General features: G+C 42.1%; 1 protein-coding gene across 15 annotated transcripts in view; it reads left to right on the plus strand.

Moving 5' to 3' along the window:
* Window positions 1-25,397, plus strand: part of LOC110512735 (protein cordon-bleu) — a 69,152-nt gene that overhangs the window by 30,623 nt on the left and 13,132 nt on the right. For 4 of the 15 annotated variants that reach the window (XM_021592925.3, XM_021592942.3, XM_036971464.2 and 1 more), the window contains 7 exons: window positions 583-793; window positions 2,650-2,878; window positions 3,797-3,841; window positions 4,405-4,493; window positions 4,964-5,041; window positions 9,568-9,741; window positions 21,196-21,784. In XM_021592925.3, the coding sequence (XP_021448600.3) occupies window positions 583-793; window positions 2,650-2,878; window positions 3,797-3,841; window positions 4,405-4,493; window positions 4,964-5,041; window positions 9,568-9,741; window positions 21,196-21,784 (1,415 nt within the window). The remainder of the gene's footprint in view (window positions 1-582; window positions 794-2,649; window positions 2,879-3,796; window positions 3,842-4,404; window positions 4,494-4,963; window positions 5,042-9,567; window positions 9,742-21,195; window positions 21,785-25,397) is intronic. The other 11 variants (XM_090228226.1, XM_090228242.1, XM_090228216.1 and 8 more) reach the window with 3 other exon arrangements.

The following is a 25,397-nucleotide window of genomic DNA, read 5'->3' on the forward strand; positions in this document are numbered from 1 at the left end:
AAATCCAAAATGTCACTTTAGTTTGGCACATTTTCTACTAGCCCCATCTGCAAAGTACTAGCCTCAGGCTAGCTTAATTTCCATCCCTGCATACATACAGTATATTATAGGTAGACCAGATGGGTAATTTATTGTCAATTGACTAAGGCTAGATTTCCTATCTGTAATTCATTTAACTTTCTAAAACGTCACTAAGTTCAGATCATTAAATCAGCCTTTTATGTACCAATTTGCAGGCTTATCTAATGCTGTAAGCCGAGCGGCATGAGTGTCTGCCTGTGCATCACCCAGTGTAATTACAGCTAAAGGAGGTAACCCTATATGTCAGTCAAGTCACATCCCAAACGGCACCCTATTCCCTATATAGTGCACTACTTTTGACCAGAACCCATAGCGGTCTTGTCAAAAGTAGTGGTCCTTGGTCAAAGAAGTGCTCTAACTAGGGAATAGGGACTTACCTTGGTCTACTTTGTCCCGCTCCGCTCTACTCTACTCTGACGAGCCTATGACTCTACCTCCACCTGGCTTCCTGTCTGTGACTCAGCCTGGCTTCCTGTGCTGCTTTTGCCTCTCTCTGTGCAGCAAAGCGCTCATGGACCTGTTGGTGGATCTGTGCAGCCGGTACCACCTGAACCCAGCCTATCACACCCTGGAGCTGCTGTCCAGCGAGGGCCTGTCCCTAGCCTTCAAACCCAACAGCCTGCTGGGGTCCCTGGACGTTGTTGCCATAAGCATCAGGGAGAAAGTGTTGCAGGACAAAGTGGTGCGGAAACCTCCGCCTAAAGTGCCAGAGGTGAGTACCTACTGATCCTGACCCTGATATAGAGGTGTGTGTGTGTTTGTTTGTTACTGAAGATATGTAGCTGCATTGTGATTGAATAAGCAATTAGCTGTGTTTTATTGTAACCTGATTCATAGTTTTCCTCTGTTTAGTCTTCCATGAATGCACATGTATGTAGCACTTCATGAAGTTATTGGAAACGAGTTTGTTCTGGTCTGGGCCTTTTGCTGTTGTTGTAGTGCACGGGTGGGTATCGTTGACTGTTTTTGGGATATAATGAATAAGATGTTTTCAGCATTCATTGAACCTAACCTTTGACACCTGGGAAAGGTGATCTATGATTCTCTATGTAACCGTGCGATCGCCCTTCTTTACCTTTTGACACTAAATCGTTGCAGCAGGAAAGGCCACAAAACCCCGAAAGGGCTCATGCTAAGGTAGGCAGCAGGTGTTATAGAGCCAGTCTCTAAATCAGTGGGATTATTACCGGCTCTCGGTGGCTGATTGAGTGTCTTCTCGCTCTGTCTCCAGTGTCTCCTACCTACCTACCTACCTAGCATGTGAATTTTTCATGAGAGCCTTACCTTTAGTTACCATGCATTATTTCTACTCTACTCTCAGGCCTCACTGGCCCTGGTGGCCCTGCTCCCCCTATCTCCCTTTGACCTCCCTTTGGCTGATGGCCATAGTCTGACACTATTTCACTCTGAGTCATCAAAACTGTGGGTAACACTTTACTTAAAACCAACCGGTATAATGCATTATGATGTGCTTGTAATGCATTTTATGACTTGTAATAAGCATATACAGTATAACCCCCCCTTTGAAACTGAGTGGTGTAAATTTAAGTAAGCATACATAATAATCTATTGATTTCGATGTATGGATTTTTATGTATTCCACTAACATTTGATAAATTGTTGCCTACAAATATGCTTTGATTATTTTTATAAGGTTGCCTCTAAGTATTAGCAAAGAGCCACACACAAAAACAGTTGTGATTGTTACACACTCTTGACTGGTAAGTGGTTGACATTATGTTTTCAGAAGGAGAGTCTTGAAGTCTGTAGATTGTGTACTGGTGTGTGACTGTCATGGCCTCCATGATAACAGTATCTTTGTGGTATGTCCCAAATGGCACCCTACTTCCTATATAGTGCACTACTTTTGACCAGATCCCTATGAGACCTTGTTAAAAGTAGTGCACTATATAGGCAATTGTGTGCCATTTGGGATGCAAGCTGTGTTCTTCATAACAACCACCTCAACCCTCTTAGTGCTTCTTGCACTGTTGTTATGATCCCTCTCTATGGGTACACCAAACACCCTGGGACTGACCAGTCATTGGCTGCCCACACACAGGCCCTCTCTGTCAGGCCTCGACTTGGCTCCCAGCCTCAGTTACCTCAAAGTGCTAGTCTTGAATGACCCCCAGTCCCCCACCCCCCTCCCTCCTCCCCTACGTCTGTCAACAAATGTCTACATTCTAAGGGAAAAGCTGAAAGTAGAGCATAACCTCTTAAGTGAGGTGGAGTGAAGTTTTTAGTTAATCATGGTTTATCCCACGAGTCTGACACCCACCTTTTGTCTCTCCCTCTCTCTCAATATTTTCCACGCTAGTTTTTCCCATTGGATGTGTACTGCTGAGACCTTTTACTTTCAAGTCCCATTTAATTACTGAACTTAGACCTGGGTTCAAATTGTATATTTTTGAGCGTTTGATTGAGCCTGCCTGAAGTGCCAGATTGGCATGATTGCAGACAAGCTTAAGGTCAAACGAATACTATTTGAATCTAGGAGGTTCTCTAATGCTCTCTAATACTGTACCCATCCATTGGCACTAAAGTCACTCTGTCTTCCCTGTAAAGAAAACAGTGCGTCTGGTGGTGAACTACCACAGGAGCCAGAAGGCGGTGGTGAGGGTGAGTCCCCTGGTGCCCCTGGGGAGCCTGGTCCCAGCCATCTGTGAGAAGTGTGAGTTTGACCCGTCCCATGTGCTGCTGCTGAAGGACAATGTCAGCAACCACGAGCTGGAGCTGGACAAGTGTCTGAGTGAGCTAGGCATCAGAGAGCTGTACGTACTGGACCAGACTCTTGGTAAATAAACCACCTTATACCCACATCTCCCTCTACCTCTTCCTGTAGAATGGTGACACATTTCTTGCCAACTCCTATGGTCATCCTATGGTCATTGGTACGACAATGATTATAGGAGTTGACAAGACAGCACAAACAGATCTGGGACCAGGCTACTCCACATCCTCACATAATACCTACAGTGTTAGCCTGGTCCCAGATCAAATCAAGTTTGTAATGTTAAGGAGTTGACATTGTAGCAGAAACAGATCTGAGATCAGTCTAACTGTACCAACCTATCTCTGTTAACAAACTGTTACTGTTCCTCTTATTCTTCTCAACCTGTTTAATCGTATATTTAATTTGAGCTCTCTTCGATGTTTTCTGTCACGCTTTTAAACCCTGACTGCATCTATAATCAGCACTCACACGTGAGATTGTTTTGAATCAAAGTAACATGCATTACTTTCTTACTGCAGCTAGCTACATCTGTGCCTGTAATGTTTACATGGAGTGTAATTCAGTCTGGGCCAGTTCATTTTATCAGGGTGGCGCTGCAGAATAAATAATAAGTGAGCTTGTGTTTACATATTTGGTTAAATGAGCTTCGATAAGCACATGCCTTCCAGGGTGTGTACTCTGCCCCCTATGACTCTGCCCTTAGAGAGGCAATATAGATGGTTAGTCATTCGAACACTACCTACAAAGCCTAGTGAGACGTACTGATGCTTGAGTTAAACTAGAGACAGTTGTCAAACCATAGTCAGTGTTGTTGGTAGTGTCACTGTTTCCCTCTTTTCTGTTAGGGGGGGTGGGGGATTGCATAGCCAAGGACATCGGAAATGCTGCATAGTTTTGATAAAGAGAGAATATTTTATAGTTAAGGATGGTCTGCATTGTTACGGGCCCTTAATGTTGAAATCCTGTGATTATTTCCAGTTCGTCAACCTAAAATGGCTTCTGCACCTGCTCTAAATTACTCAGGTATTGCATACTGTCTGTATGCTGCTGTATGCTGCTGTATGCTGCTTATTGTTTCCGTCCACAATGCTGTAGTGACATTACCTGTAGCTTAACAGTCACTTGTGCCGTTCCTTTTCTCCTCGTAGGACAAGCTCGCTTGTTTTGTTTGTTTTACGTATCTTAAATCAAATATAAGATACAGTCAATGTTATTTCCCTTTCTTTCTGGCTTACAGTGTGTTATGACTGTTTGTTAGATTTATTTTCAGAGGTTGAAGAATAGATGCACTGTCATATTGGAAAAGTTTAGTTGCAGTGCCATCTACTGTTGAAACTGCCTGATTGTAGAAAGAGGCTTGAGAGTGTGTGTTTATGGAGAATGCTTTTTGTTGTATGCATGGGTTAAACTTTTAATAACTGACATGACTTGCGTAATGTAGTATAGTATAGTTCTAGCTGTGGTTTATTTCATCCCATTGGTTAATGAATGAACTGCATGAATGAAAGCCTATATTTTTAGCTCAGTGAGCCAACCCTTTCATTTCGGAGTGAACTGAAAACTATTGTCTGTCCATTCATTGTTAGAATACTTCCGTTCCAACACCTCAAGTTTCGGTGGGGCCGAGAAGAAAGGCCTGCTCGGATTCTTAAAGTTCAACAGAAGGAAATCAAAGGTAAGACGGCACAGTTCGCTTGTGTTCCAACAGAGTGACATTTAGCCCATTGGCTTGGCTAACTTAGCACCATAATACCATCTAGAGAATACTACAAGGCACCATGCAAAGGCTACTCACGAAGAGTGTGTGTCTGCAGATCAAGTTGACTTTAAACTGCTGACTTACTACTACTATATGTTGAAATGCAGGAAAAGGAAGCATATTTTTTTCTGTTTTTGATTGGAATAATTTGGTACTTAAATCTTCTACTTAAATAGCTACTGTTATTCTTGAGCTCAACACGATGGCTTTCCATAAAAATAATTAGTCTTATAGATTTTACTGTCCCTGTGGAAAAGTTTTTTTTTTAACCCTAGCGCTGTAGGAGTACTGCTATCATCTGTCAAATAACTGAAATAACTGCATGTCATGCTTGTATTGTAGTTGCATTCTGATGTATTGCATGTTAGATGTACATTCCATTTCAGACTGAAGAACAGTCGCCTACTATGGACATGGATGGTCTTGATAATAATATTATTCAAAATACTGAAAAACACTACAATGTAAGTACTACTAACCCTCCTCTCCTCCTCCTCCTGAAATGTCTGGGTGTGGTAATTGACATCTTGCATTATATTTTCTTTCAATACTCCAATCTCATTCGATAAGTGCAATCGCATTCATTTTGCAGGAAGATAAATTATGCTTTTGAGTTCTATTCTCTTGTAGATGTTCCAAAACCCACCACCTTGCAACAGATAGCGTTTTATACCCCACAAAAATTAAAACACATGAGCTCAACTTTGGTTTTCTTTTCAGTAGGGTTGCAAAATTCCCATAACATTCCCAAAACCCCCAGTTTTTCCAGAAATCCTGGTTCTACAATTCCAAGAATCAGTTGGGAATAAGCAGGAAATCCAGAACTCTCCAACTAGGATTTCTGGAAAACCTAGGAATTTTGGGAAAGCTACCATTATTTTGCAACCCTACTTTTCAGCATGTGCCTCCTCCTTTCGATATAGCTGATTTCATGAGCGCTGTTCTGCTTATGTACCACTAGAGGGCAGACTTGACAAGCTGATCCCACGTCTTCTGATTCCCCTCAGTCAATTACAGTACCTTGACGAATTTAAAGTTACTGCAGCAAGTAAACCTGAAATAAATTACAGTCTTGAATTATTGCTTAATCTTTGATCAGCTTTACTCAGTGACACACATAATGTATTTAATAGTACATTTGTAATACAATAGTAGTTATAGCAGTAGGGCCGGTTTCTTGGGAATAGTTTTGTGCATGTGTGCTAAAACATTATATTAGAGCAAACATTGAACAGGCTATCTGTTTGGAAGGTAATTGAATCAGTTTTATACAATTACAGAGGAATCTATTACAGGCAGCCATCTGGGATACCCCTCAAATCAATATGGGTATTTTATTGGATTTCCCATAAGACCTTGGTGGATCTCTCCTGCTCATTTGAGTCAAGCCCCAGGGCGCGCACGCACACACACACCCTCTGTGTCCTTAGTGATTATGTTACATCATCATACTGTACCTGGCTACATTTACTCTGATATCTGGATACCATTATTGGCCGAACAGATGGAAAGATTTGTTGAGGATTGTTCATAACACAGACTGAAGTAGAACAGAATTGCATTTATGATACAGTGTACAGTCTTGCATTGGACAAACTGCTGGACCGATATGTTGAAGACTGTGTACATTGTGTATGATCTAAAGGAATGAAAACGAAATTGAGTTTTTACAATGTTTTATTGTACAGAATGATACTATTTCAGATCACATTTTGTCCTTGGAGAGGACAATAAGGGCGTGTTGCTGCCTCTAAATCATCATAGATGTTCGGTTCTATCTGTCTCTACTTTCCACCTTGGATATGCATGAGTGATAGGCATTGTGGTTAGCTTTCAGATTTCCTCCAGCATGGAATTAAAGATGTTCAGGTGAACTTTTCCCAAACTTTAATAACAAAGAAAGACCCAATAGCTTTTTTTGGCTCTGATCTGTAAATTATTTAATGTTATATAACATATGCTACGCATTCATGGTAATTCCCTGCATGGAACATTCCGTTCCAACAGCTGAGTACAGCAACAGCACGGATCCCAATTCAAAGTTACCGTGGTCTCTCCCTAAATTTGGAACGTGTGCTTGTGTTTCATAATTGAACATGCAGTGGATGTACTGAGGGACTCTCAGAGAGCCGGAATATTAACAGTTTAGCCACACTCCCCCCTCAAATACACAGGCATTGAGCATGTTGCTCTACCAAGGAGAGGAGTTAACATCGAGATCCTACTACTACAAAGGGAGGCTTACTGGATATCCTGTCTAAAAACATTGACCCCACGTGGTCTGAATATTGACTTTGATCTCAGGCCCTTATGAACAATTCTCTCTTTTATGAACAAGTTGTATAATTGTATATATTCTTTCTACAGCTTATCAGCGTACACCTAATATGTTCCCGCTGTTGATGATGATGCTTATTATGCATTAAGGTTGAACCAAAATATTACATGTAAAAAATACAAATGAAATCAGAAACAATTAAATATGTGAAATTGAATTAAACAATAATTTATGTTGATGCTAATATTGTGTGCAATATTCAATTATGTCTGCATATGATAACAATAGCCTAATATATTTAATATGCCATAAACTACTGTTTTTTTAACAGTTTCACTCAATTCATTCTAATTAACATATTCATTATGACACACCCCTCACTATTGTCATTGGTTGCACTGTTTGTCTACATAACCTGGTTCAAGTATTCATGACATTACCCTGAAGAAGGCACAGTGATGCTGAAACGTTGGTTGATTTACCCAATAAATTACTGGGAGTTTATATATGGAGTGTGAGTTATTTTTATAGCGTATTCGCCGTTAGTCAGCACCTCCACACAAAATAATTTTTCTGGGTGTGTGCCAGCTCATGTTTTTTATTGAGTCTTTCATAATTGAACATGCCGTGGATGTACTGAGGGACTCTGTGAGCTGGAATATTAACAGTTTAGTCACTCTCACTTTCATGTGAGAAGGTCTCCATGAACACATTAGCGCAGTGTGAAAAGTTCATCAGGGGAGGAGAGGGTTGGCCGCTGGCCAAGAATCCCTCCCCAGTCCCTGCTGAACGCTGTCTGATTTCTATAAATGCATTTCGGGCCCTTTCTCTCTAGTGGCATGGGATCAACCGGCAGAAGATTGAGGCTTTAGATTTACTGGAATATTTGCATGTATATGTACAGTAGCCTATATATTGCATCCAAAAAAAGGGAATAGAGTAAAGCTGACTAATGCACTGTGTAAAGTATGCCATGTCATCTATCATTGGGATGCAATTATGCCCATGTATGAATCATGTGGTTCTCTGTAGCTCAGTTGGTAGAGCATGGCACTTGCTATGCCAGGAGAGTGGGTTTGATTCCTGGGACCAGCCATACGTAAAACGTATGCAAGCATGACTGTAAGTCTCTTTGGATAAAAGCATCTGCTAGATGTTATATTATTTAGTCAGGAAGATCTAGTAGGTGGGAGAGGCACGTGTCTTAAGATAAGAGAAGATCAAAGTTAAACAGGATGTGAAGGTCATAAAGATGAATGGTGTCGACTTAGTTGATCCAGGCTCTGTTTTCTTAGAGCGGGGCAGCAGTAAATCTACTGCAGGATTCTAAGACTCCAGCTAGGTTTTTGTTACATACATATTTTTCTCTTTGCTCTACAGTACTGTATAGTAGCTCGGTCTGCTTTTCCAAGCTTATGCAATATGCAAGCATTTGGCAACTCACATCTCCCTCAAAGCCACGCTGCCTCTCCTTAGTAGACTAGAATAGTTTGATTGCGCTTGCCTGGTGTAATGGAACCAATGAAATAGTCCCAAAAGTTCAAACACTGCCCGCCTGGCACTCCAGGCAGACTCAATCAAATTATGAAAAATATTTGAAAGAAAACAAATACTATTTATGCCCAGGTCTGAATACCTTTTGAGTGCTTTTCTCTCCCTCCTGCAAATGTTCCATTCATTCTCCCCACTGTGAGAAGTGCTTGGTTCACTGATTACCTCTAATGACTAGAACTGAATGTTTTAGTCATTTTAACTTTTTTTCATGACTACTTTGATCCTCTGCCCAGGAATGGTCTGAAATGCTGTGTCATTTTGACCTAATACGCTTTCCTTTCTTTTCTTTAAACCACCCCACTATCGTTTATAGATGCATATCTTTGTTCCTAGTTGTGCTACAGTACAAAGATACAGAAGCTTAGAACATTTCAGATAGCCTGTACCCAGATCTGTTTGTGCTGTCTTGCCAACTCCTTTTTATGATCACTTGGCACGACATTGACAGTAGGAGTTGGAAAGGCAGTGCTAACAGATCTGGGACCAGGCTAAGTTTCAGATGCTTAGGAAAGCCTTTGATCATTCTTTGATCATCCCCCATTGCTCAGCAGCATCCCTCTCAGACAGACAGATGGTGTATTAGCGAGGCGAAGTAGCTACAGAATGGTAATAAAGCTGACTGCAGCTGTCACAACTGTCACAAAGCATCCTGATTCAGCAGGGATCTGAGAGCCTCCTCTTGCAGACTAGACTGTTGTTTCTTGGAGACAGACCCAACCCTAAGTTTTGCTTTAGCTTAATGTACCACTGCAATAACAGGCCATGATGAAGCTCTGCAGATATTTTACATTCAGTCCTTGGCCCTTGTTAGTCGGAGTCCCAAATGGCACCCTATTCTCTATATAGTATTATGTGTCCTTGTCAAAAGTAGTGCACAACATAGGGAATAGGGTGCCACTTGGGATTCAGCATTAGTGAATAAAGGGCATGACCCATGCTCACCCTTCAGGACTGGCCCTTGACATTTCCACTGTCTACCATATCAACCTGTGATTTTGGGTTTCTGAGACCATTTAGAATTATCTGACCTTTAAATGCCACTCAGTGCATATGTAGCTCTGTTCCGTGTGTTTATAATTGTGTATGTGTGTGCGTGTACATGCAGGTATATGTGTGTGTGTGTGTATTTTTATATTCTCTCTCTCCCTCCTCCTCCAGGGCCTGTCCACGGTGTCCATCGTGCCCTGTGTGGAGGCACGGCCCAGCACCCTGGGCCAGTCCCAGTCCGTCATGAACATCTCCAGGATGTCCCCCAGGATAGAGCTTAAGAAGAGGAGGGCCCCCCCGGCCCCCACACCCTGCCAGGGCTGCTACACACTGGAGGCCTACCAGGTGAGAGGGCAACACACACCACACACACACACACACACACACACACACACACACACACACACATACACACACACATACACACACACACACACACACACACACACACACACACACACACACACACACACACACACACACACACACACACACACACACACACACACACTTCAGGTCATGGTGACCTGTGTTTATATCAATTATTGCAACATTGGCTAAACATTTCCTTTAATCTCCTTGTGTTATTTGTGGATCTAATAGCAATAGTGGTAGTGTTATTTCTCTTCTCGTGGTGTTGTTGTGGGAAATGTTTTTCACCATGTTTTGTTGGCTCTAATGGGCTTCTCTCCTCCTGTTGGAGCGAATGGGGTTTGTCTGGAACTGTGTGTTGTGGTCATAGTGACCGTTACTAACAGGAACACACTGCTTAATCTGTGAAATGGATTACATTGTAAATGCCACCCTATTCTCTATATAGTGTACTACTTTTTACCAGGGTCTATAGTGCTCTGGTTAAAAATAGTGCACTATGTAGGGAATAGGGTGCCATTTGGACACCGACTCCTGTTGAGAAGCAAAAGGTGTCCACACAGTATTCTGTGTACTACTCACGCTGTTCTTCCAATCAGGATTTAATTTGGGTTTATGTTGTCGTGGCTCCCAGGTTTTTTTTCTCTCCGCTGTCTGTTATTATACCCTTTATAGCGACAATTGGTATCCTTTCAGACAATTAAATTAAGAGCCACATCAGAAGCGTTCAGTATTGTTTCCCTGACGACAATAAACGCAGCTGATTGATGTGCAGTTGTGTTGTTTTTATGCAGTCTTTTATGGTAGGGTAGCTAGATGTGTTTTATTTTTACTAAATGTCTTGGTAAATCATGGTATTTAATGAACTTTAACATACGTTTTTTAGGGTAGAATGGTCTGCACGCAGGCAGCCAGGTTGCATGCAGGCAGCTCAAGATTATTTGATTGACAAGTAAAATGCCTGTTCAGTGGTGCATTGAAGCTATCTCGAGAAGGTTTTCGTGTCGGCATTTAAAAAGCCATAGCGTACCGTTACAGACAAACAAACATGCTGTAGCCGAGGCGCTTTCAAGGCGCCACATTCCATATGTCTGAAAAGGGTATTAGACACTGTTCAGAAACACCACACTGATGACGTCTTTATCAGTCCGTTCACCCAGAGATAAGCAACACTAGCTGTGCCGTGACTCGCTAGCACGGATGAGACAAAGCGTTGTGTTTGGAAGATGGCTGGCTGCATGTTGAGGCACATGGGCCCGATGTACCCTTTTGTGAGGGTTAGACAAGGACCGAGAGATCAGATGAGGACAGAGTGCCTGAGGGACGGGATGGCTGCTCTTAGGTCTCCTTTCCATGAGCCTGAGCTACTGGTAGGATGGCTAGTGTTGTAGTGATGACAATCTGTTCCCCTGCGGTATGACTACACTCTATATAGCAAAAGGTGCTATGTAGAACCTAAAAGGGTTATTTGGCTGTATCCATAGGATAACCTTCTGAAGAACCCTTTTTGGTACCAGGTAGAATCCTTTTGGTTTCAAAAAGGGTTCTCCGAGTCAAATTCTCATGGAACCAAAAAGGGTTCTCCCTGAAACCAACCTTTTTTCTAAGAATGTTAAGCTCGGAATTACCAGAGACCTCACGATACGATATTATCACGATGCTTAAGTGCCGATGCAATATGCATTGCCACTCTAACGATTGTATATGTATTGCAATTCAATACTGTGATTTTAGATCAAATCATTGTTCCAAACATATTACTCACCATATGTCTGCTGCAGAGGGACAAGAGAGAGTCATGAGAAAACAAGTGTTGATCAGTCATGGAAATAAAGGAGCTGAAAACAAATTGGCTTCCAATTTAAAAGAAGATGGAGAACAAGGTATGGAAAAAAATACTGGAGATTTGGTGCAGGTACATCCAACTAGCACAAAAATAATATTAAGATATTGTCAAAAACGATATATCGTCAAAAATAACATCCGATTGGTAACTGTATCAACCCCCCCTCCCATCACTAGTTATAACCCTCTATTGATCTCAGTACAGTATCAATTTACAATCAATAGTCAAGCTCAAGGCCTTATTCAATCAAATAGCCAACTGGGTTTATCTGGGGTCAAGACAAAAAAAAAATGTGTACATCCCAAATTGCACCCTATTCCCTTTTATAGTGCACTTCAAAGGGAATATGGTGCAATTTGGTACTGTATACATCTAACATGTTGTGCTGAAGGAGTGTTTAAAGCCTTTATTAGGCAATTAGCTGACGTTATGATTTGGACAGGAGTAGGCTAACATGTTGACGATACGGCACATGCACGACGTTGCGCGCATGTTGATTTTGTCCACCCACACTAGATCAGGACACGCAGGTTGAAATATCAAAAACTCTGAACCAACTATATTAATTTGGGGACAGGTTGAAAAGCATTAAACATTGATGTCAATTTAGCTAGCTAGCTTGCTGTTGCTAGCTAATTTGTCCTGGGATATAAACATTAGGTTGTTATTTTACCTGAAATGCACAAGGTCCTCTACTCTGACAATTAATCCACAGATAAAGGGGTAAAAATGTGTTTCTAGTAATCTCTCCTCCTTCAGGCTTCCTCTTCTTTTTTGGACTTTATATGGCGGTTGGCAACCAACTTTAATGTGCATTACCACCACCAACTGCACTGGAGTGTGGACCTCAGTTCATTTTTCAATCACCCATGTTCAATCACCCACACATATGCTCCTTGCACATGTGGCGCGAGCGCTGTGGTCAGCATGTAAGAGGTCATGTTTAGAATGCCTTCTGTGACATGGCCTAGCCTGTCATCCTGAGCTGTCCGCTTCAGGGTTTGGTAATAGGTTTTACACAGGCAGGCAGGCAGGCACACTTGTGTAAGCCTGTTTGGCATGCTGGAAAGGTAACATCAGACTCAGGCTTATGCAACAGTAGTCTCTAGTGACAGACAGACTGTTAACATAAACACTGGTTTTGGTTCTGAGATTGCAGTAATAATGCAGCAGTGGATAAGGTGTGTTTTGGTGGCACAATATAAAATATGTATAAGTGGGGTGTCGTGTTTCCAGAGGCAGACAGGCATGAAATCAGCTTGACAGGCTCTTTATGCCAATGTTACTGTACATAGTCAGAGCACAGGTGAGGTTGAGGGTTCAACAAACGAGACAAAAGTTTTCTGTAAAAAAAAATGGAATAATGTCAACAACTATCTCTTGGATGAGATGGCATTACTGAACTCAAAAAATCAAATCAAATTTATTTGTCACATACACATGGTTAGCAGATGTTAATGTGAGTGTAGCGAAATGCTTGTGCTTCTAGTTCTGACAATGCAGTAATAACCAACGAGTAATCTAACCTAACAATGCCAAAACTACTACCTTATACACACAAGTGTAAAGGGATAAAGAATATGTACATAAAGATATGAATGAGTGATGGTACAGAACAGCATAGGCAAGATGCAGTAGATGGTATCGAGTACAGTATATACATTTGAGATGAGTAATGTAGGGTATGTAAACAAAGTGGCATAGTTTAAAGTGGTAGTGATACATGTATTACATAAAGATGCAGTAGATGATATAGCGTACAGTATATACATATACATATGAGATGAATAATGTAGGGTATGTAAACATTATATTAAGTAGCATTGTTTAAAGTGACTAGTGATATATTTTACATCAATTCCCATCAATTCCCATTATTAAAGTGGCTGGAGTTGAGCTGTAGTCGATGAACAGCATTCTCACATAGGTATTCCTCTTGTCCAGATGGGTTAGGGCAGTGTGCAGTGTGGTTGAGATTGCATCGTCTGTGGATCTATTTGGGCGGTAAGCAAATTGGAGTGGGTCTAGGGTGTCAGGTAGGGTGGAGGTGATATGGTCCTTGACTAGTCTCTCAAAGCACTTCATGATGACGGAAGTGAGTGCTATGGGGCAGTAGTCGTTTAGCTCAGTTACCTTAGCTTTCTTGGGAACAGGAACAATGGTGGCCCTCTTGAAGCATGTGGGAACAGCAGACTGGGATAAGGATTGATTGAATATGTCCGTAAACACACCAGCCAGCTGGTCTGCGCATGCTCTGAGGGCGCGGCTGGGGATGCCGCCTGGGCCTGCAGCCTTGCGAGGGTTAACACGTTTAAATGTTTTACTCACGTCGGCTGCATTGATGGAGAGTCCGCATGTTTTGGTTGCGGGCCGTGTCAGTGGCACTGTATTGTCCTGAAAGCGGGCAACAAAAAAAACTCAGAAGACCACTGAAAGGGAAGGGGGTTAGGTTAGAATAGTGATTGGTCTAAGAGACTTGGAGCCTACTGTAGGAACACAGTGTTGTACATGATCATTATAGTCAGTACACGCTCAACACATTTCTAATAGACATATATGGTTCCCTTTTTGGGGGCTTCAATCTGCTCACTCCAGGGTAGAGTTGCAAAATTCCAGTAACTTTCCAAAATAGCCAGGTTTTCCCAGAAATCCTAGTTGGAGAATTCCAGATTCCTTGCTCCTTCTTGGGAAAGTCACCAGAATTTTCCAATCCTACTCTAAGGAGTGTTATTCTTCTATGAATCTCGGTAGTTGACCTGATCTGTTCTCAAGTATTTAAATCAACGGTACAAATGTCATGTAGCCTACTGAATATACTCTGTTTTTCTCTGCAGCATGGCTCTTAGTGATGTTGATGTATCGACTCCTGGCTCTGCTTTCAGGGTGGACCTGCCAAGCAGCCCCTGAGCAGTACAGTCTGAGGCAGCATCCCTATTGGTCCTGGTCAAAAGTAGTGCACTATATAAGGAATAGGGTACCATTTGGGACGTAACCTCAGACTCCATCCCATCAGGGGGATAGCTGGCAGCACAGGCTAAGTGTGATTGATTGAGATGGCTACCATTACCTGCATAAACCATTCCTTAGGGAGATGTCATAATTTGAACCAAGAGCGGTTTAGTCTTTCATAGCAATCCGTCATTGGCTTTTTGTACTGCAGCGATTTTAATCCACTTTAATGTAGCCTACCGTTTTAATCTGTTTTAGCAAGATACAAGTTAAGTTGTCTGTTTACAATTTTGCAAGGTTTGGATATTTCTACATTGGGCTGATGGTACCATTCTCAGTAATAGTTGTGGTCCTTTTATTTATTTTTATTGAATTTGTGGGGAATCCTCCATGAAGGTTTTAATCAGTAGTGTTTTAAAATGTTCCACATTCTGTATAAGGTCACACTTTTTGAAGGTCACACATGATTCCTTTAAGAGGAAGCTTGTGATCTGAGTCATATGTTTGCAATCCCTCAGTTAGGCCTACATGATTGCTACACAAGTAAACCATGTGGCTGCAGAACACTTTGAGTTAGAGTGAGAATGGTTGGTGTGGAAGCCTTAACTTACTCAACGCCTCTCTGAATTGGACTATTCAAGGGGCCTACTTTGGTTTTTCAGCCCATCTGCTGACAACCTCTATTTACTTTGTAAATTATTTTCTATCACTTAAGGCCGTGCAGTTTATTTTAGGTTGTGTTGTTTCACTTCATGCAAACTTGCTAGTGTATGTATTAGGCAACACTGGGAATGTTTCAGTGGGACAGGCTCTACTGTGGAACAGTGTGATTTAAAATAAGTGGCAAACAGAAGCATGGGCAGCTCTAATAGTTTTGAGTGCAGATTTAGTGTGTGTCCCATATGGCACCCCATTCCCTATATAGTACACTACTTTTGACCAGAGCCCTGGTCAAAAGTAGGGCACTATATAGGGAAGTGTTTCCCAACCCTGGTTCTCGAGTACCCCCAACAGTACACACTTTTTATTGTAACCCTGGACTAGCACTCCGGATTCAACTTGTCAAATAATCATCAAGACCTCAATGAGTTGAATGAAGTGTGTTTGTCCAGGGCTACAATGAAAAAGTGTTCTGTTGGGGGTACTCGAGAACCAGGGTTGGGAAACACTGATATAGGGGATAGGGTTCCATTTGGGAGTCTCTCTGTCATGCTCCTTTCCTCTTTCCTAAGGAAGAAAACGTTGTGTTCTCAGGAACAAAGGAAGAGGCCCATAATGCCAAAACAAACAGCCCACTGGAACTGTGTAGTCTACCATCTCTCTCTCTCTCTCTGTGTGTGTGTGTGTGTGTGTGTGTGTGTGTGTGTGTGTGTGTGTGTGTGTGTGTGTGTGTGTGTGTGTGTGTGTGTCAATCTAATGAAGTAGTGGTGGCGTCTTCTCACAGAAATGTTGTGGGGAATGTTGTTTTTTCACCATGTTATGTTGGCTCTAATGAGCTTCTCTCCTCCTGTTGGAGATAATGGGGCTTGTTTGGAGCTGTGTTTTGTGTTTATGTTCACATTTAAATCATTATTATTTCCAAATCTCAGTCTCACAGTTAAGTTTTTGAAACAATTGTTTTGTACCTAAAAGAAAGACAAAAAACCTATCATTGTTGTGGTTTTATGTTGGAATGTAATCTTAACTTTAGCAGACAAAGTCCTATCCAGCACTGATAAAGATATAATGGAATATTTTCACTACAGTTGGCAGAGTAGTCCACACTTCGTCTACAGTGGTACATTGGCTCTCTATTTGAAGTGGACTTATGCCATGAGCACTGATATACTGTACTTTGTGTGCACGTACTTACAGATGTGTGTGTAAGCAAGCGTGCCCCTTTTTCTGTGTGTGTGTGGTCTGACCATAAAGAGCCTCTAAATTCACTGTGCCAGCTCTGGAGTGGTGTGCTGTGTTGAGTCATTCAAAAGCTGGAGCTTTGGCAGCCAGGGGACTGAGCCTGCATCCCCCTATTCACGTAATAGTGCACTACTTTTGACCAGGGCCCATAGAGCTTTAGTCTAATGTAGTGCACTATGGGTCCCATTTGGGACATAGACCAAGTCAACCATTAAGGAGTGAGCTAGCATTCCTGCAGGATTAGGGGGTAGAAAAGCTATAGAAATATTTGACTGAATGACAGCATTGAGTGGCAGCACATCAGTGTATAGTCAATGTGATTTGATACAGTCTGTGATATAGAGTTAGTAGAGCTGGGAGATAGAGCTGGGAGAGTGCACAGCAGTTTGGGCATGGCTCATGGAAAATCACCTCAGGCTCGAAATTGCGATGAAAGTAGCAACAAGCCATACATGATTTGTCAAAACTTTTTTTTTTTTTATTCCTTGAACGTGGTTGAAGTAAGTCAATGTCCTTTTTTATTTTTCTATTCTAAGAAAAGGCATGTGGTGTTTCTCTGGGATTGAGTCATTGTGGTTGGAACGCTGTGTTACTTACTGCCCGCCACCTTGCACTTCTTTAGAGGTTGAGTTGCGTAAACTCCCTGAACTGTGTATGCACCTCCACCAACTCCACCATCACACCACCGTTCATACTTGTCGGTCTCTGGCATACCATATTATGTGGGGCAAAGTTGAAGCTGTAATGGAGGACTGACTGGGATATGAAGATGGATGTGCGTGTGTGAGTATGTATGTGTGCATGACCATGTGGGTGCACGTGTGTGACTGATTGGATGCTCTTCAGAGTGAAAGACAATACAGTGCAGCTGAACGAAGCGACGGTGTCCTCTCACAGGCTGTAATCAGGCCATTCTCTATGAATGCTCCATACTACAGTTGTACTGGAGTGTAAACATACCAGGGGAATTGATTGTGTTGCTCAGCTATGGATTACTGTTTAAAGTGGCTGAGTGGTGTGCTTTGGGATTTAGAGGAGCCAATTTAAGTCTGGGGAACGGAACATGTACATAAGATTGGCCAAATGGAGACCAAAGCTTCCCTTGCTTAGTATATTTAATAACCCTGCGTGGCAATGGTTTAGCTCCCGTCTAAATCTGATATATATGTTGGAAGCATAACGACAGCAATATAAACCATTTGCACACACACTTTAGAGAGTGATGAATATTTCTCATTGGACCATACGTTTACTGGATAGTTTTGAGACAGTGAGTTGTGTCAGGTCAACTTTGTGGATCTAATGGAGCATGTAAGATGAGGAAGCATGGGGAGTTACAGTCTGTCAGTGGTAGAGTGAATAGTAATACCAGGGTAATGGCTGTCTGTCTCTGCCATAAAGATAAAGGGCTCTGGATGACTACTTTACAATGGAGGTAGCATGGGCAGCCCCAGGGCTGTCACAGAGGATGCCATTTGGAAGGATAGAACGTGTGCAGTCTTTCCATATCTAAGGTCTCTGTACTGGAGGCCTGGGTCATTGAGTTCATAAACAGCTCACCAGTTGACATGCAGACAGATGACAGTAGTAGTAGTACAGATAGTTTGTAGCAGGGGGAAAATTTGTCGAAGATATAAGGAGGTGTTGACCCATTTTAATTAGGTCTGGGAATTGCCAGGGACCTCATGATACGCTATTATCACGATTACGTAGGTGCTGATACATTATGTATTGCAATTCTCACTGTGGTTGCAGAATTTATCACAACATCATGATTCTATAGTATTGCAATTTGATATTGCGAATTGATGTTCACTATGTCTGCTGCAGAGAGACAAGAGAGAGCATGAGAAAATGTTTTTTATCAGTCATGGAAATAAAAGTGCTGAAAACATGTTGACTCACTATTTAAAAAGAAGATGGAGAACAAGCTATAGGATGAAAAATACCGGCGTTTTGGCGCAGGTACAGCCGACTAGCGCAAGCTAACGCTACCTAGCAAAAAAAAATAATAATAATAATATATATATATATACATACTACCGTTCGAAAGTTTGGGTTCACTTAGAAATGTCCTTGTTTTTGAAAGAAAAGGAAATTTTTGTTCCATTAAAATAACATCATATTGATCAGAAATACAGTGTAAACATTGTTAATGTTGTAAATGACTATTGTAGCTTGAAACGTCTGATTTTTAATGGAATAACTATATAGGCGTACAGAGGCCCACAATCAGCAACCATCACTCCTGTGTTCCAATTGCACGTCGTGTTAGCTAATCCAGGTTTATCAATTTAAAAGGCTATTTGATCATTAAAAAACCCTTTTGCAATTATGTTAGCACAGCTGAAAACTGTTGTCCTGATTAAAGAAGCAATAAAACGGACCTTCTTTAGACTAGGTGAGTATCTGGAGCATCAACATTTGTGGGTTCAATTACAGGCTCAAAATGGCCAGAAACAAGAACTTTATTCTGAAACTTGTCAGTCTATTCTTGTTTTGAGAAATTAAGGCTATTCCATGCGAGAAATTGCCAAGAAACTGAAGATCTCATACAACGCTGTGTACTACTCCCGTCACAGAACAGTGCAAACTGGCCCTAACCAGAAAGAAAGAGGAGAGGGGAGGTCCTGGTGCACAACTGAGCAAGAGGACAAGTACATTAGAGTGTCTAGTTTGAGAAACAGACGCCTCACAAGTCCTCAACTGGCAGCTTCATTAAATAGTATCCTCAAAACACCCGTCTCAACATCAACAGTGAAGAGGCGACTCCGGGATGCTGGCCTTCTAGGCAGATTGGTGTGGCTGGCTGGCTTCCGGGTTAAGTGGGGCATTGTGTCCAGAAGCAATGTGGCTTGGTTGGGTTATGTTTTAAGAGGATGCACGGCTCTTGACCTTCGCCTCTCCCGAGTCCATACGGGAGTTGCAGCGATGAGACAAGACTGTAACTACCAATTGGATACCACGAAATTGGTGAGAAAAAGGGCTAAAAAATGTAGTTAATGTGTTGTATTGGATTTGTCCCAAACATAACATTTTGTATTCAGGGCAGAAAGTTAATGACTATTTTAGAATTGAAGTTTTAATGTTACTTTGCCACATTTTCTGACGTATTACTTTATTGCCTTGTTGAAATCAGGATGCATGTTATGAAATATTTGTATTCTGTAATGGCTTCCTTCTTTTCAACCTGTGAACTAGAATAGTATTGTGGAGTAACTACAGTGTTGTTTATCCATCCTCAGTTTTCTCCTATCACAACTATTTTGAGATGTGGCTTATGCGCCCAAACTCACACAACACCTTTTTTGATCAATGTAAAGCTTTAGGTCACGCACAACATTACGGTCAAATAAGATTCACGGGCAACAAAGAAAATACCAGGTAATAAAAAAACCTTTGGGTCATGTTCAATTCTGATCTAAATTTCAAATCACACATTAAGAATGTGACCAAAATAGCTTTTTACCACCTGAGGAACATTGCTAAAGGTGCGACCGTTTCTATCTCAGGCTGATACAGAGAGACTCATCCATACTTTTGTTACAAGCAGCTTGACTACTGTAATGCTCTCCTGTCTGGTCTGGCCAAGAAAGTCACTGGTCAACTGCAAAACATGCAGAATGCTGCAACATGGGTACTGCCCAAGACCAGACAGGGAGCTCACATTACACCCGTTTTAAAGTCTCTGCCTCTGAGTTTTAGAATTAATTTTAATATTCTTCTATTGGTTTTTAAATCAATCCATGATTGTGCACCTCGGTACATGTCAGACATGCTTTTGAGTTATCTACCCAGTAGGTCCCTCAGGTCCTCTGGCACTGGCCTTTTAATTATCCCAAAGCCTAGGACCAAGAGGCATGAAGCGGTAGCCTTTAGTTACTATGCCACCAGCCTCTGGAATAGCCTGATAGAGACCATGAGGTGGGCTGAAACTGGACATATTTAAAAGAGATCTTAAAACACACCTTTTCCTTAGGATGCTTTTTTAGTGTTTCCGTTTTTATTGTTCTTTAGTTTCTATCCACTTATGTTTGTTGTGTAGTAAATATTTGTTTTTATTTTCATTGTTTTTTATTTATGTTTTTTCCTGTGAAGCGCCCTGTGTTGCAGTCATGTCTGAAATGTGCTATATAAATAAATCTTGATTTGATTCCCATGAAAATATTTGAAATGGCTACCAAAAATGTTTGAAAGTGTTATGTCCATGCCTCAAGGATCAGAGGATATGTTGAGATTAAATGAGTCACACATTGTTTTGTTGTATAAGGCAGCAATAATATGTAACTTTTTGGCAACCTGACCAAATTCACATAGAAATGTTAGTTATGTCATTCTCATTGAAAGCAAGTCTAATAAGCATTTGATCTGTTCTATGTGCTCTATTTCTATGCTTCCCATTCTTAAGTTTTGTTTTTGCATCTTTTACTTTGGGTTTTGTACACCAGCTTCAAACAGCTAAAAATACTATATTTTTGGTTATGGAAAAGATATTTCACATCGGTTTAGATGGTACAATGATTGCCTGTTTTGTAACATACATTGAAATTAGGTGAACTATTAGAATTTTAGCAACCAGGAAATGGCGGCACGATTTTGCGCGGTGCACCTTTTAATAATGATAATGAGCAGTGAAGATGTCCAAGAATAAATTATTTATAGGGTATATTGTCACGGCTAGGGGGAGTTGTTAAGCCCATGACTCATTCTCTCTCTCTCTCGCTCTCTCTCAGGGGGCTCCTGACTCAGAGAGTACACTGAGGAAGAGGAAGGCCCCAGCACCCCCTCCTACCCCTGCTACCTCTGTCACCCCAGCTCCTAGCACCCCAGCACCTCACACCTCTGTCCAGATGGCCCCCTCTCCCTCCCCAGCCCCCAGCTCGCCTACCCCCAGCTTGCCTGCGGAGGAGGACTCTGGCTCTGAGCTGAGCAATGGGTCTGTCTACAGCAGCAGCAGTAGTGGGGTCGCCGCCGGCACCTCTGTCGCTGACACCTCAATGGCCGACTCTGATTCCGCCTCTAGCAGGGCTGATGTGTCCAAGCCCGGCCCTGATTCCACCCCCATCAACATTGCTGCCATGGCTGACTCCTCCCAAGACTCCACCCCCAGCAAGGTTGACACCGGCCCCAGGAGCAAGACTATGGTCAATGTCGCCCCTACCAGCAAGGTTGAAAAGGTTGACTCCGCCCCCAGGAGCAGTACTGACAAGGCCAAGCCCACCCCCGACTCGTCCCGCAGCACCACACCGGAGGAGACCAGAGGAGAGTCTGCTCTTGGCCTGAAACTAGACGAGAAAGAGAACAACAGACACAGTGCCATGGGTCAGTATCATCAGTACACATATATTCAATGTAAAGAGGCTGATTTGAGTTCTCTCCCGTCAACCCGCAGGCTGTTCCAGTCAGTGTTCAGAGGTAGATGAAGGGACAGAACGTGCTTTGCACCATGTTGAGCACTGACTCACAAGATGTTTGTCATAGCAGTCATATAACAGTGTAACAACCCTGGCCTAGGTAGGCTCCTTAATGATCTCACCCAAATGGTTTAACCCAATTGGAGAACACCCTCAAGGATTGCTTCCACTTTTCACTATAATGGGTTCCCCTGAACCTGAACTGAGTCACTGGTGGTAGACATGATACCTGTACAGTAATTTAGCCAGTAGGGACCCAAGGCAGCATAAACTTTAAAAAAACTATGTCACAGGACAGGAGTTGGCCGGGATTGCAGTGCTGCAGATTTGATTGAATGCCTTACGTTTTGTACAATCTTTCCTCAGTAAACCAGGTGAAATAGCATTGCTATTAGGCTCGCTATTCCTATTGATGCACTATACTGTAGAATATGACATTTCTCCAGCCTAAAATAATCACTGTCCTACCTAATCTAACAAGGGAACAACATGCACAAGACTACAGTTAAATCGATTGCTTTATTCTCCATGTCTTTTCTTGAAACTAGTTGAAGTGGACCAGATTTATTTAGCTTGGAGAGGATGAGAGAGGTTGAGGGATGAAGTTTTTAGTGCAGTGGACACACTTAAAGCAGACAGCTCTGGGGAGTTGATTTATAGACCTGGGTGTGCCTCCCTCCCCTCTGCTACTCCCAAGACACTATGCAGAACAAATAGACTTCTGCTGGGAAGGCCCTGTCAGATCCACAGACCTTTCTAATAGACTTCTGCTGGGAAGACCCTGTCAGATCCACAGACCTTTATAATAGACTTCTGCTGGGAAGACCCTGTCAGATCCACAGACCTTTCTAATAGACTTCTGCTGGGAAGACCCTGTCAGATCCACAGACCTTTCTAATAGACTTCTGCTGGGAAGACCCTGTCAGATCCATAGACCTTTCTAATAGACTTCTGCTGGGAAGACCCTGTCAGACCGACAAACCTATCTATTGCTCACAAGGCAGAACAACTAGACTTCCCCAAAACATAACAAAACAAATCATTATGTTCTGATCTGAAGTTGTATATTTATGGGTTGTACATCATCGGTTGTACAGTCTGTAAAATAAATAGATGACATGCATCAATTAGGGATGATGTACTACAGGGATTTTAGATGTTTCCCCTTATTTAACCACCGTGGGCTAAAGATAATCATTGTTTATGTTCTAAAATGTATGTGAGCGCTGTTGTTTCCTGCCTCTCCAACTGTGTGGAGAGAAAGAACCTCTTGGCTCTGTTAGCAGGAATAGTGCAACCCAGATATCTCTCTACACTCTCACACTGCACCTCTGTGCTCTTTTCCTCTTTTCGTCTGTTCTCTTTTCGTCTGTTCTCGCTCTCGCTCTGCTCTGCTCTGCTCTGCTCTGCTCTGCTCTGCTTCTCTCTCACATCATAGTGAAAAAACAGTCCCTCTACCCAATTTAAAATGTTTGGCTCAGGCACAGAGGCTCTATTTCTAATAGGTGGTTTTTCGATCGTTGATTCTCATCTTAAAATACATTTTCTGTCTGGAAAAAAACAGAGATTTCAACCCACTCAATTGGGGCTGTTTCAATCAATCCACCCACCCATTGTGGTGTGTGTGTGTGTGTGTGTGTATGTGTGTGTTTTTAAAGGGCCTGCAGATCATCTGTTAGCCTCTGAAGGGTGTGTTACGTTATCTTCAGTGCTGACAATAGGGAATCTCTCATCTTAATCTGCTGTGTGCGGTTAAGTCCCGTAGCTAGGTACATATTTTTGTGGCTCTAGCTGTCACACCTGGAACACAGTCAATCATCTAAAGGGGCTGAGGCACAGAGTCAGTCACTCCCACGGCCAGCTCTACTCCTTGCAGTCCATCAGCTGCTGAGTAAGGAATGCGTGAGGCATACGTTGACATATTGCTCACATCGCTCAGCACTGGCTGCCATTACATCAGCCTGTTACTGGTTTTATCCCAAATGGCACCCTATTCCCTTATAGGGCACTATTTATGACAAGAGCCCTATGGGCCCAGGTCAAAAGTAGTGGTACTATATAAGTAACAGGGTGCTATTTAGGACCAACACACAGTTACACTCCCGTGGCAGGCCGTTCAGCTCCAGTCCCCCCATTGCCATCAGTATTTCTGTCAGATTTCTCTGAATGTTTCTGAGTTTACTGCCGCTGTGTGCTCATACTATGTATGTGATCACTGATATGAGTCAAAGCAGACTCCCTTTTAATATGGAAATCCAAGATGACAATATTCTGAAAATCTATAGTTGACTAATTGTGATTATACACTTCTACATAAAACACCAGATATGGAGATTCTTGTTTTGTCAAGTGGCCTACTGTTCTGAAAACACCTGGATGTTACGATTTGATGCAACAGTCAGCGTTTGAGCTGGCCACACTGTTTTTTCACAGAGACATTTTGCACAAACACAGTCCTTACAAAGTTATGTCCTGAATGTGACCAGTTTATTTTTGGATGCAATGTTCAGACATTCACAGAAGTAGCGACAGCATAACACAATCATGCAAACCGGAAAATGTAGGCTACATTAGTCCTAGTGCTAACAGAGGAAAGATTTGACGTAACACAAGCAGTCATATTTAGCTAACAGAAACCACAATGTGAATTGGAACCCCCTAGAAATAACTATTTACAGTGCCTTGCGAAAGTATTCGGCCCCCTTGAACTTTGCGACCTTTTGCGACATTTCAGGCTTCAAACATAAAGATATAAAACTTTATTTTTTTGTGAAGAATCAACAACAAGTGGGACACAATCATGAAGTGGAACGACATTTATTGGATATTTCAAACTTTTTTAACAAATCAAAAACTGAAAAATTGGGCGTGCAAAATTATTCAGCCCCCTTAAGTTAATACTTTGTAGCGCCACCTTTTGCTGCGATTACAGCTGTAAATCGCTTGGGGTATATCTCTATCAGTTTTGCACATCGAGAGACTGACATTTTTTCCCATTCCTCCTTGCAAAACAGCTCGAGCTCAGTGAGGTTGGATGGAGAGCATTTGTGAACAGCAGTTTTCAGTTCTTTCCACAGATTCTCGATTGGATTCAGGTCTGGACTTTGACTTGGCCATTCTAACACCTGGATATGTTTATTTTTGAACCATTCCATTGTAGATTTTGCTTTATGTTTTGGATCATTGTCTTGTTGGAAGACAAATCTCCGTCCCAGTCTCAGGTCTTTTGCAGACTCCATCAGGTTTTCTTCCAGAATGGTCCTGTATTTGGCTCCATCCATCTTCCCATCAATTTTAACCATCTTCACTGTCCCTGCTGAAGAAAAGCAGGCCCAAACCATGATGCTGCCACCACCATGTTTGACAGTGGGGATGGTGTGTTGCTTTTACGCCAAACATAACGTTTTGCATTGTTGCCAAAAAGTTCAATTTTGGTTTCATCTGACCAGAGCACCTTCTTCCACGTTTGGTGTGTCTCCCAGGTGGCTTGTGGCAAACTTTAACCGACACTTTTTATGGAT

The sequence above is a fragment of the Oncorhynchus mykiss genome, chromosome 3 (assembly GCF_057628025.1).
Source record: "Oncorhynchus mykiss isolate SJ-2025 chromosome 3, ASM5762802v1, whole genome shotgun sequence".
Lineage (NCBI taxonomy): Eukaryota > Metazoa > Chordata > Actinopteri > Salmoniformes > Salmonidae > Oncorhynchus > Oncorhynchus mykiss.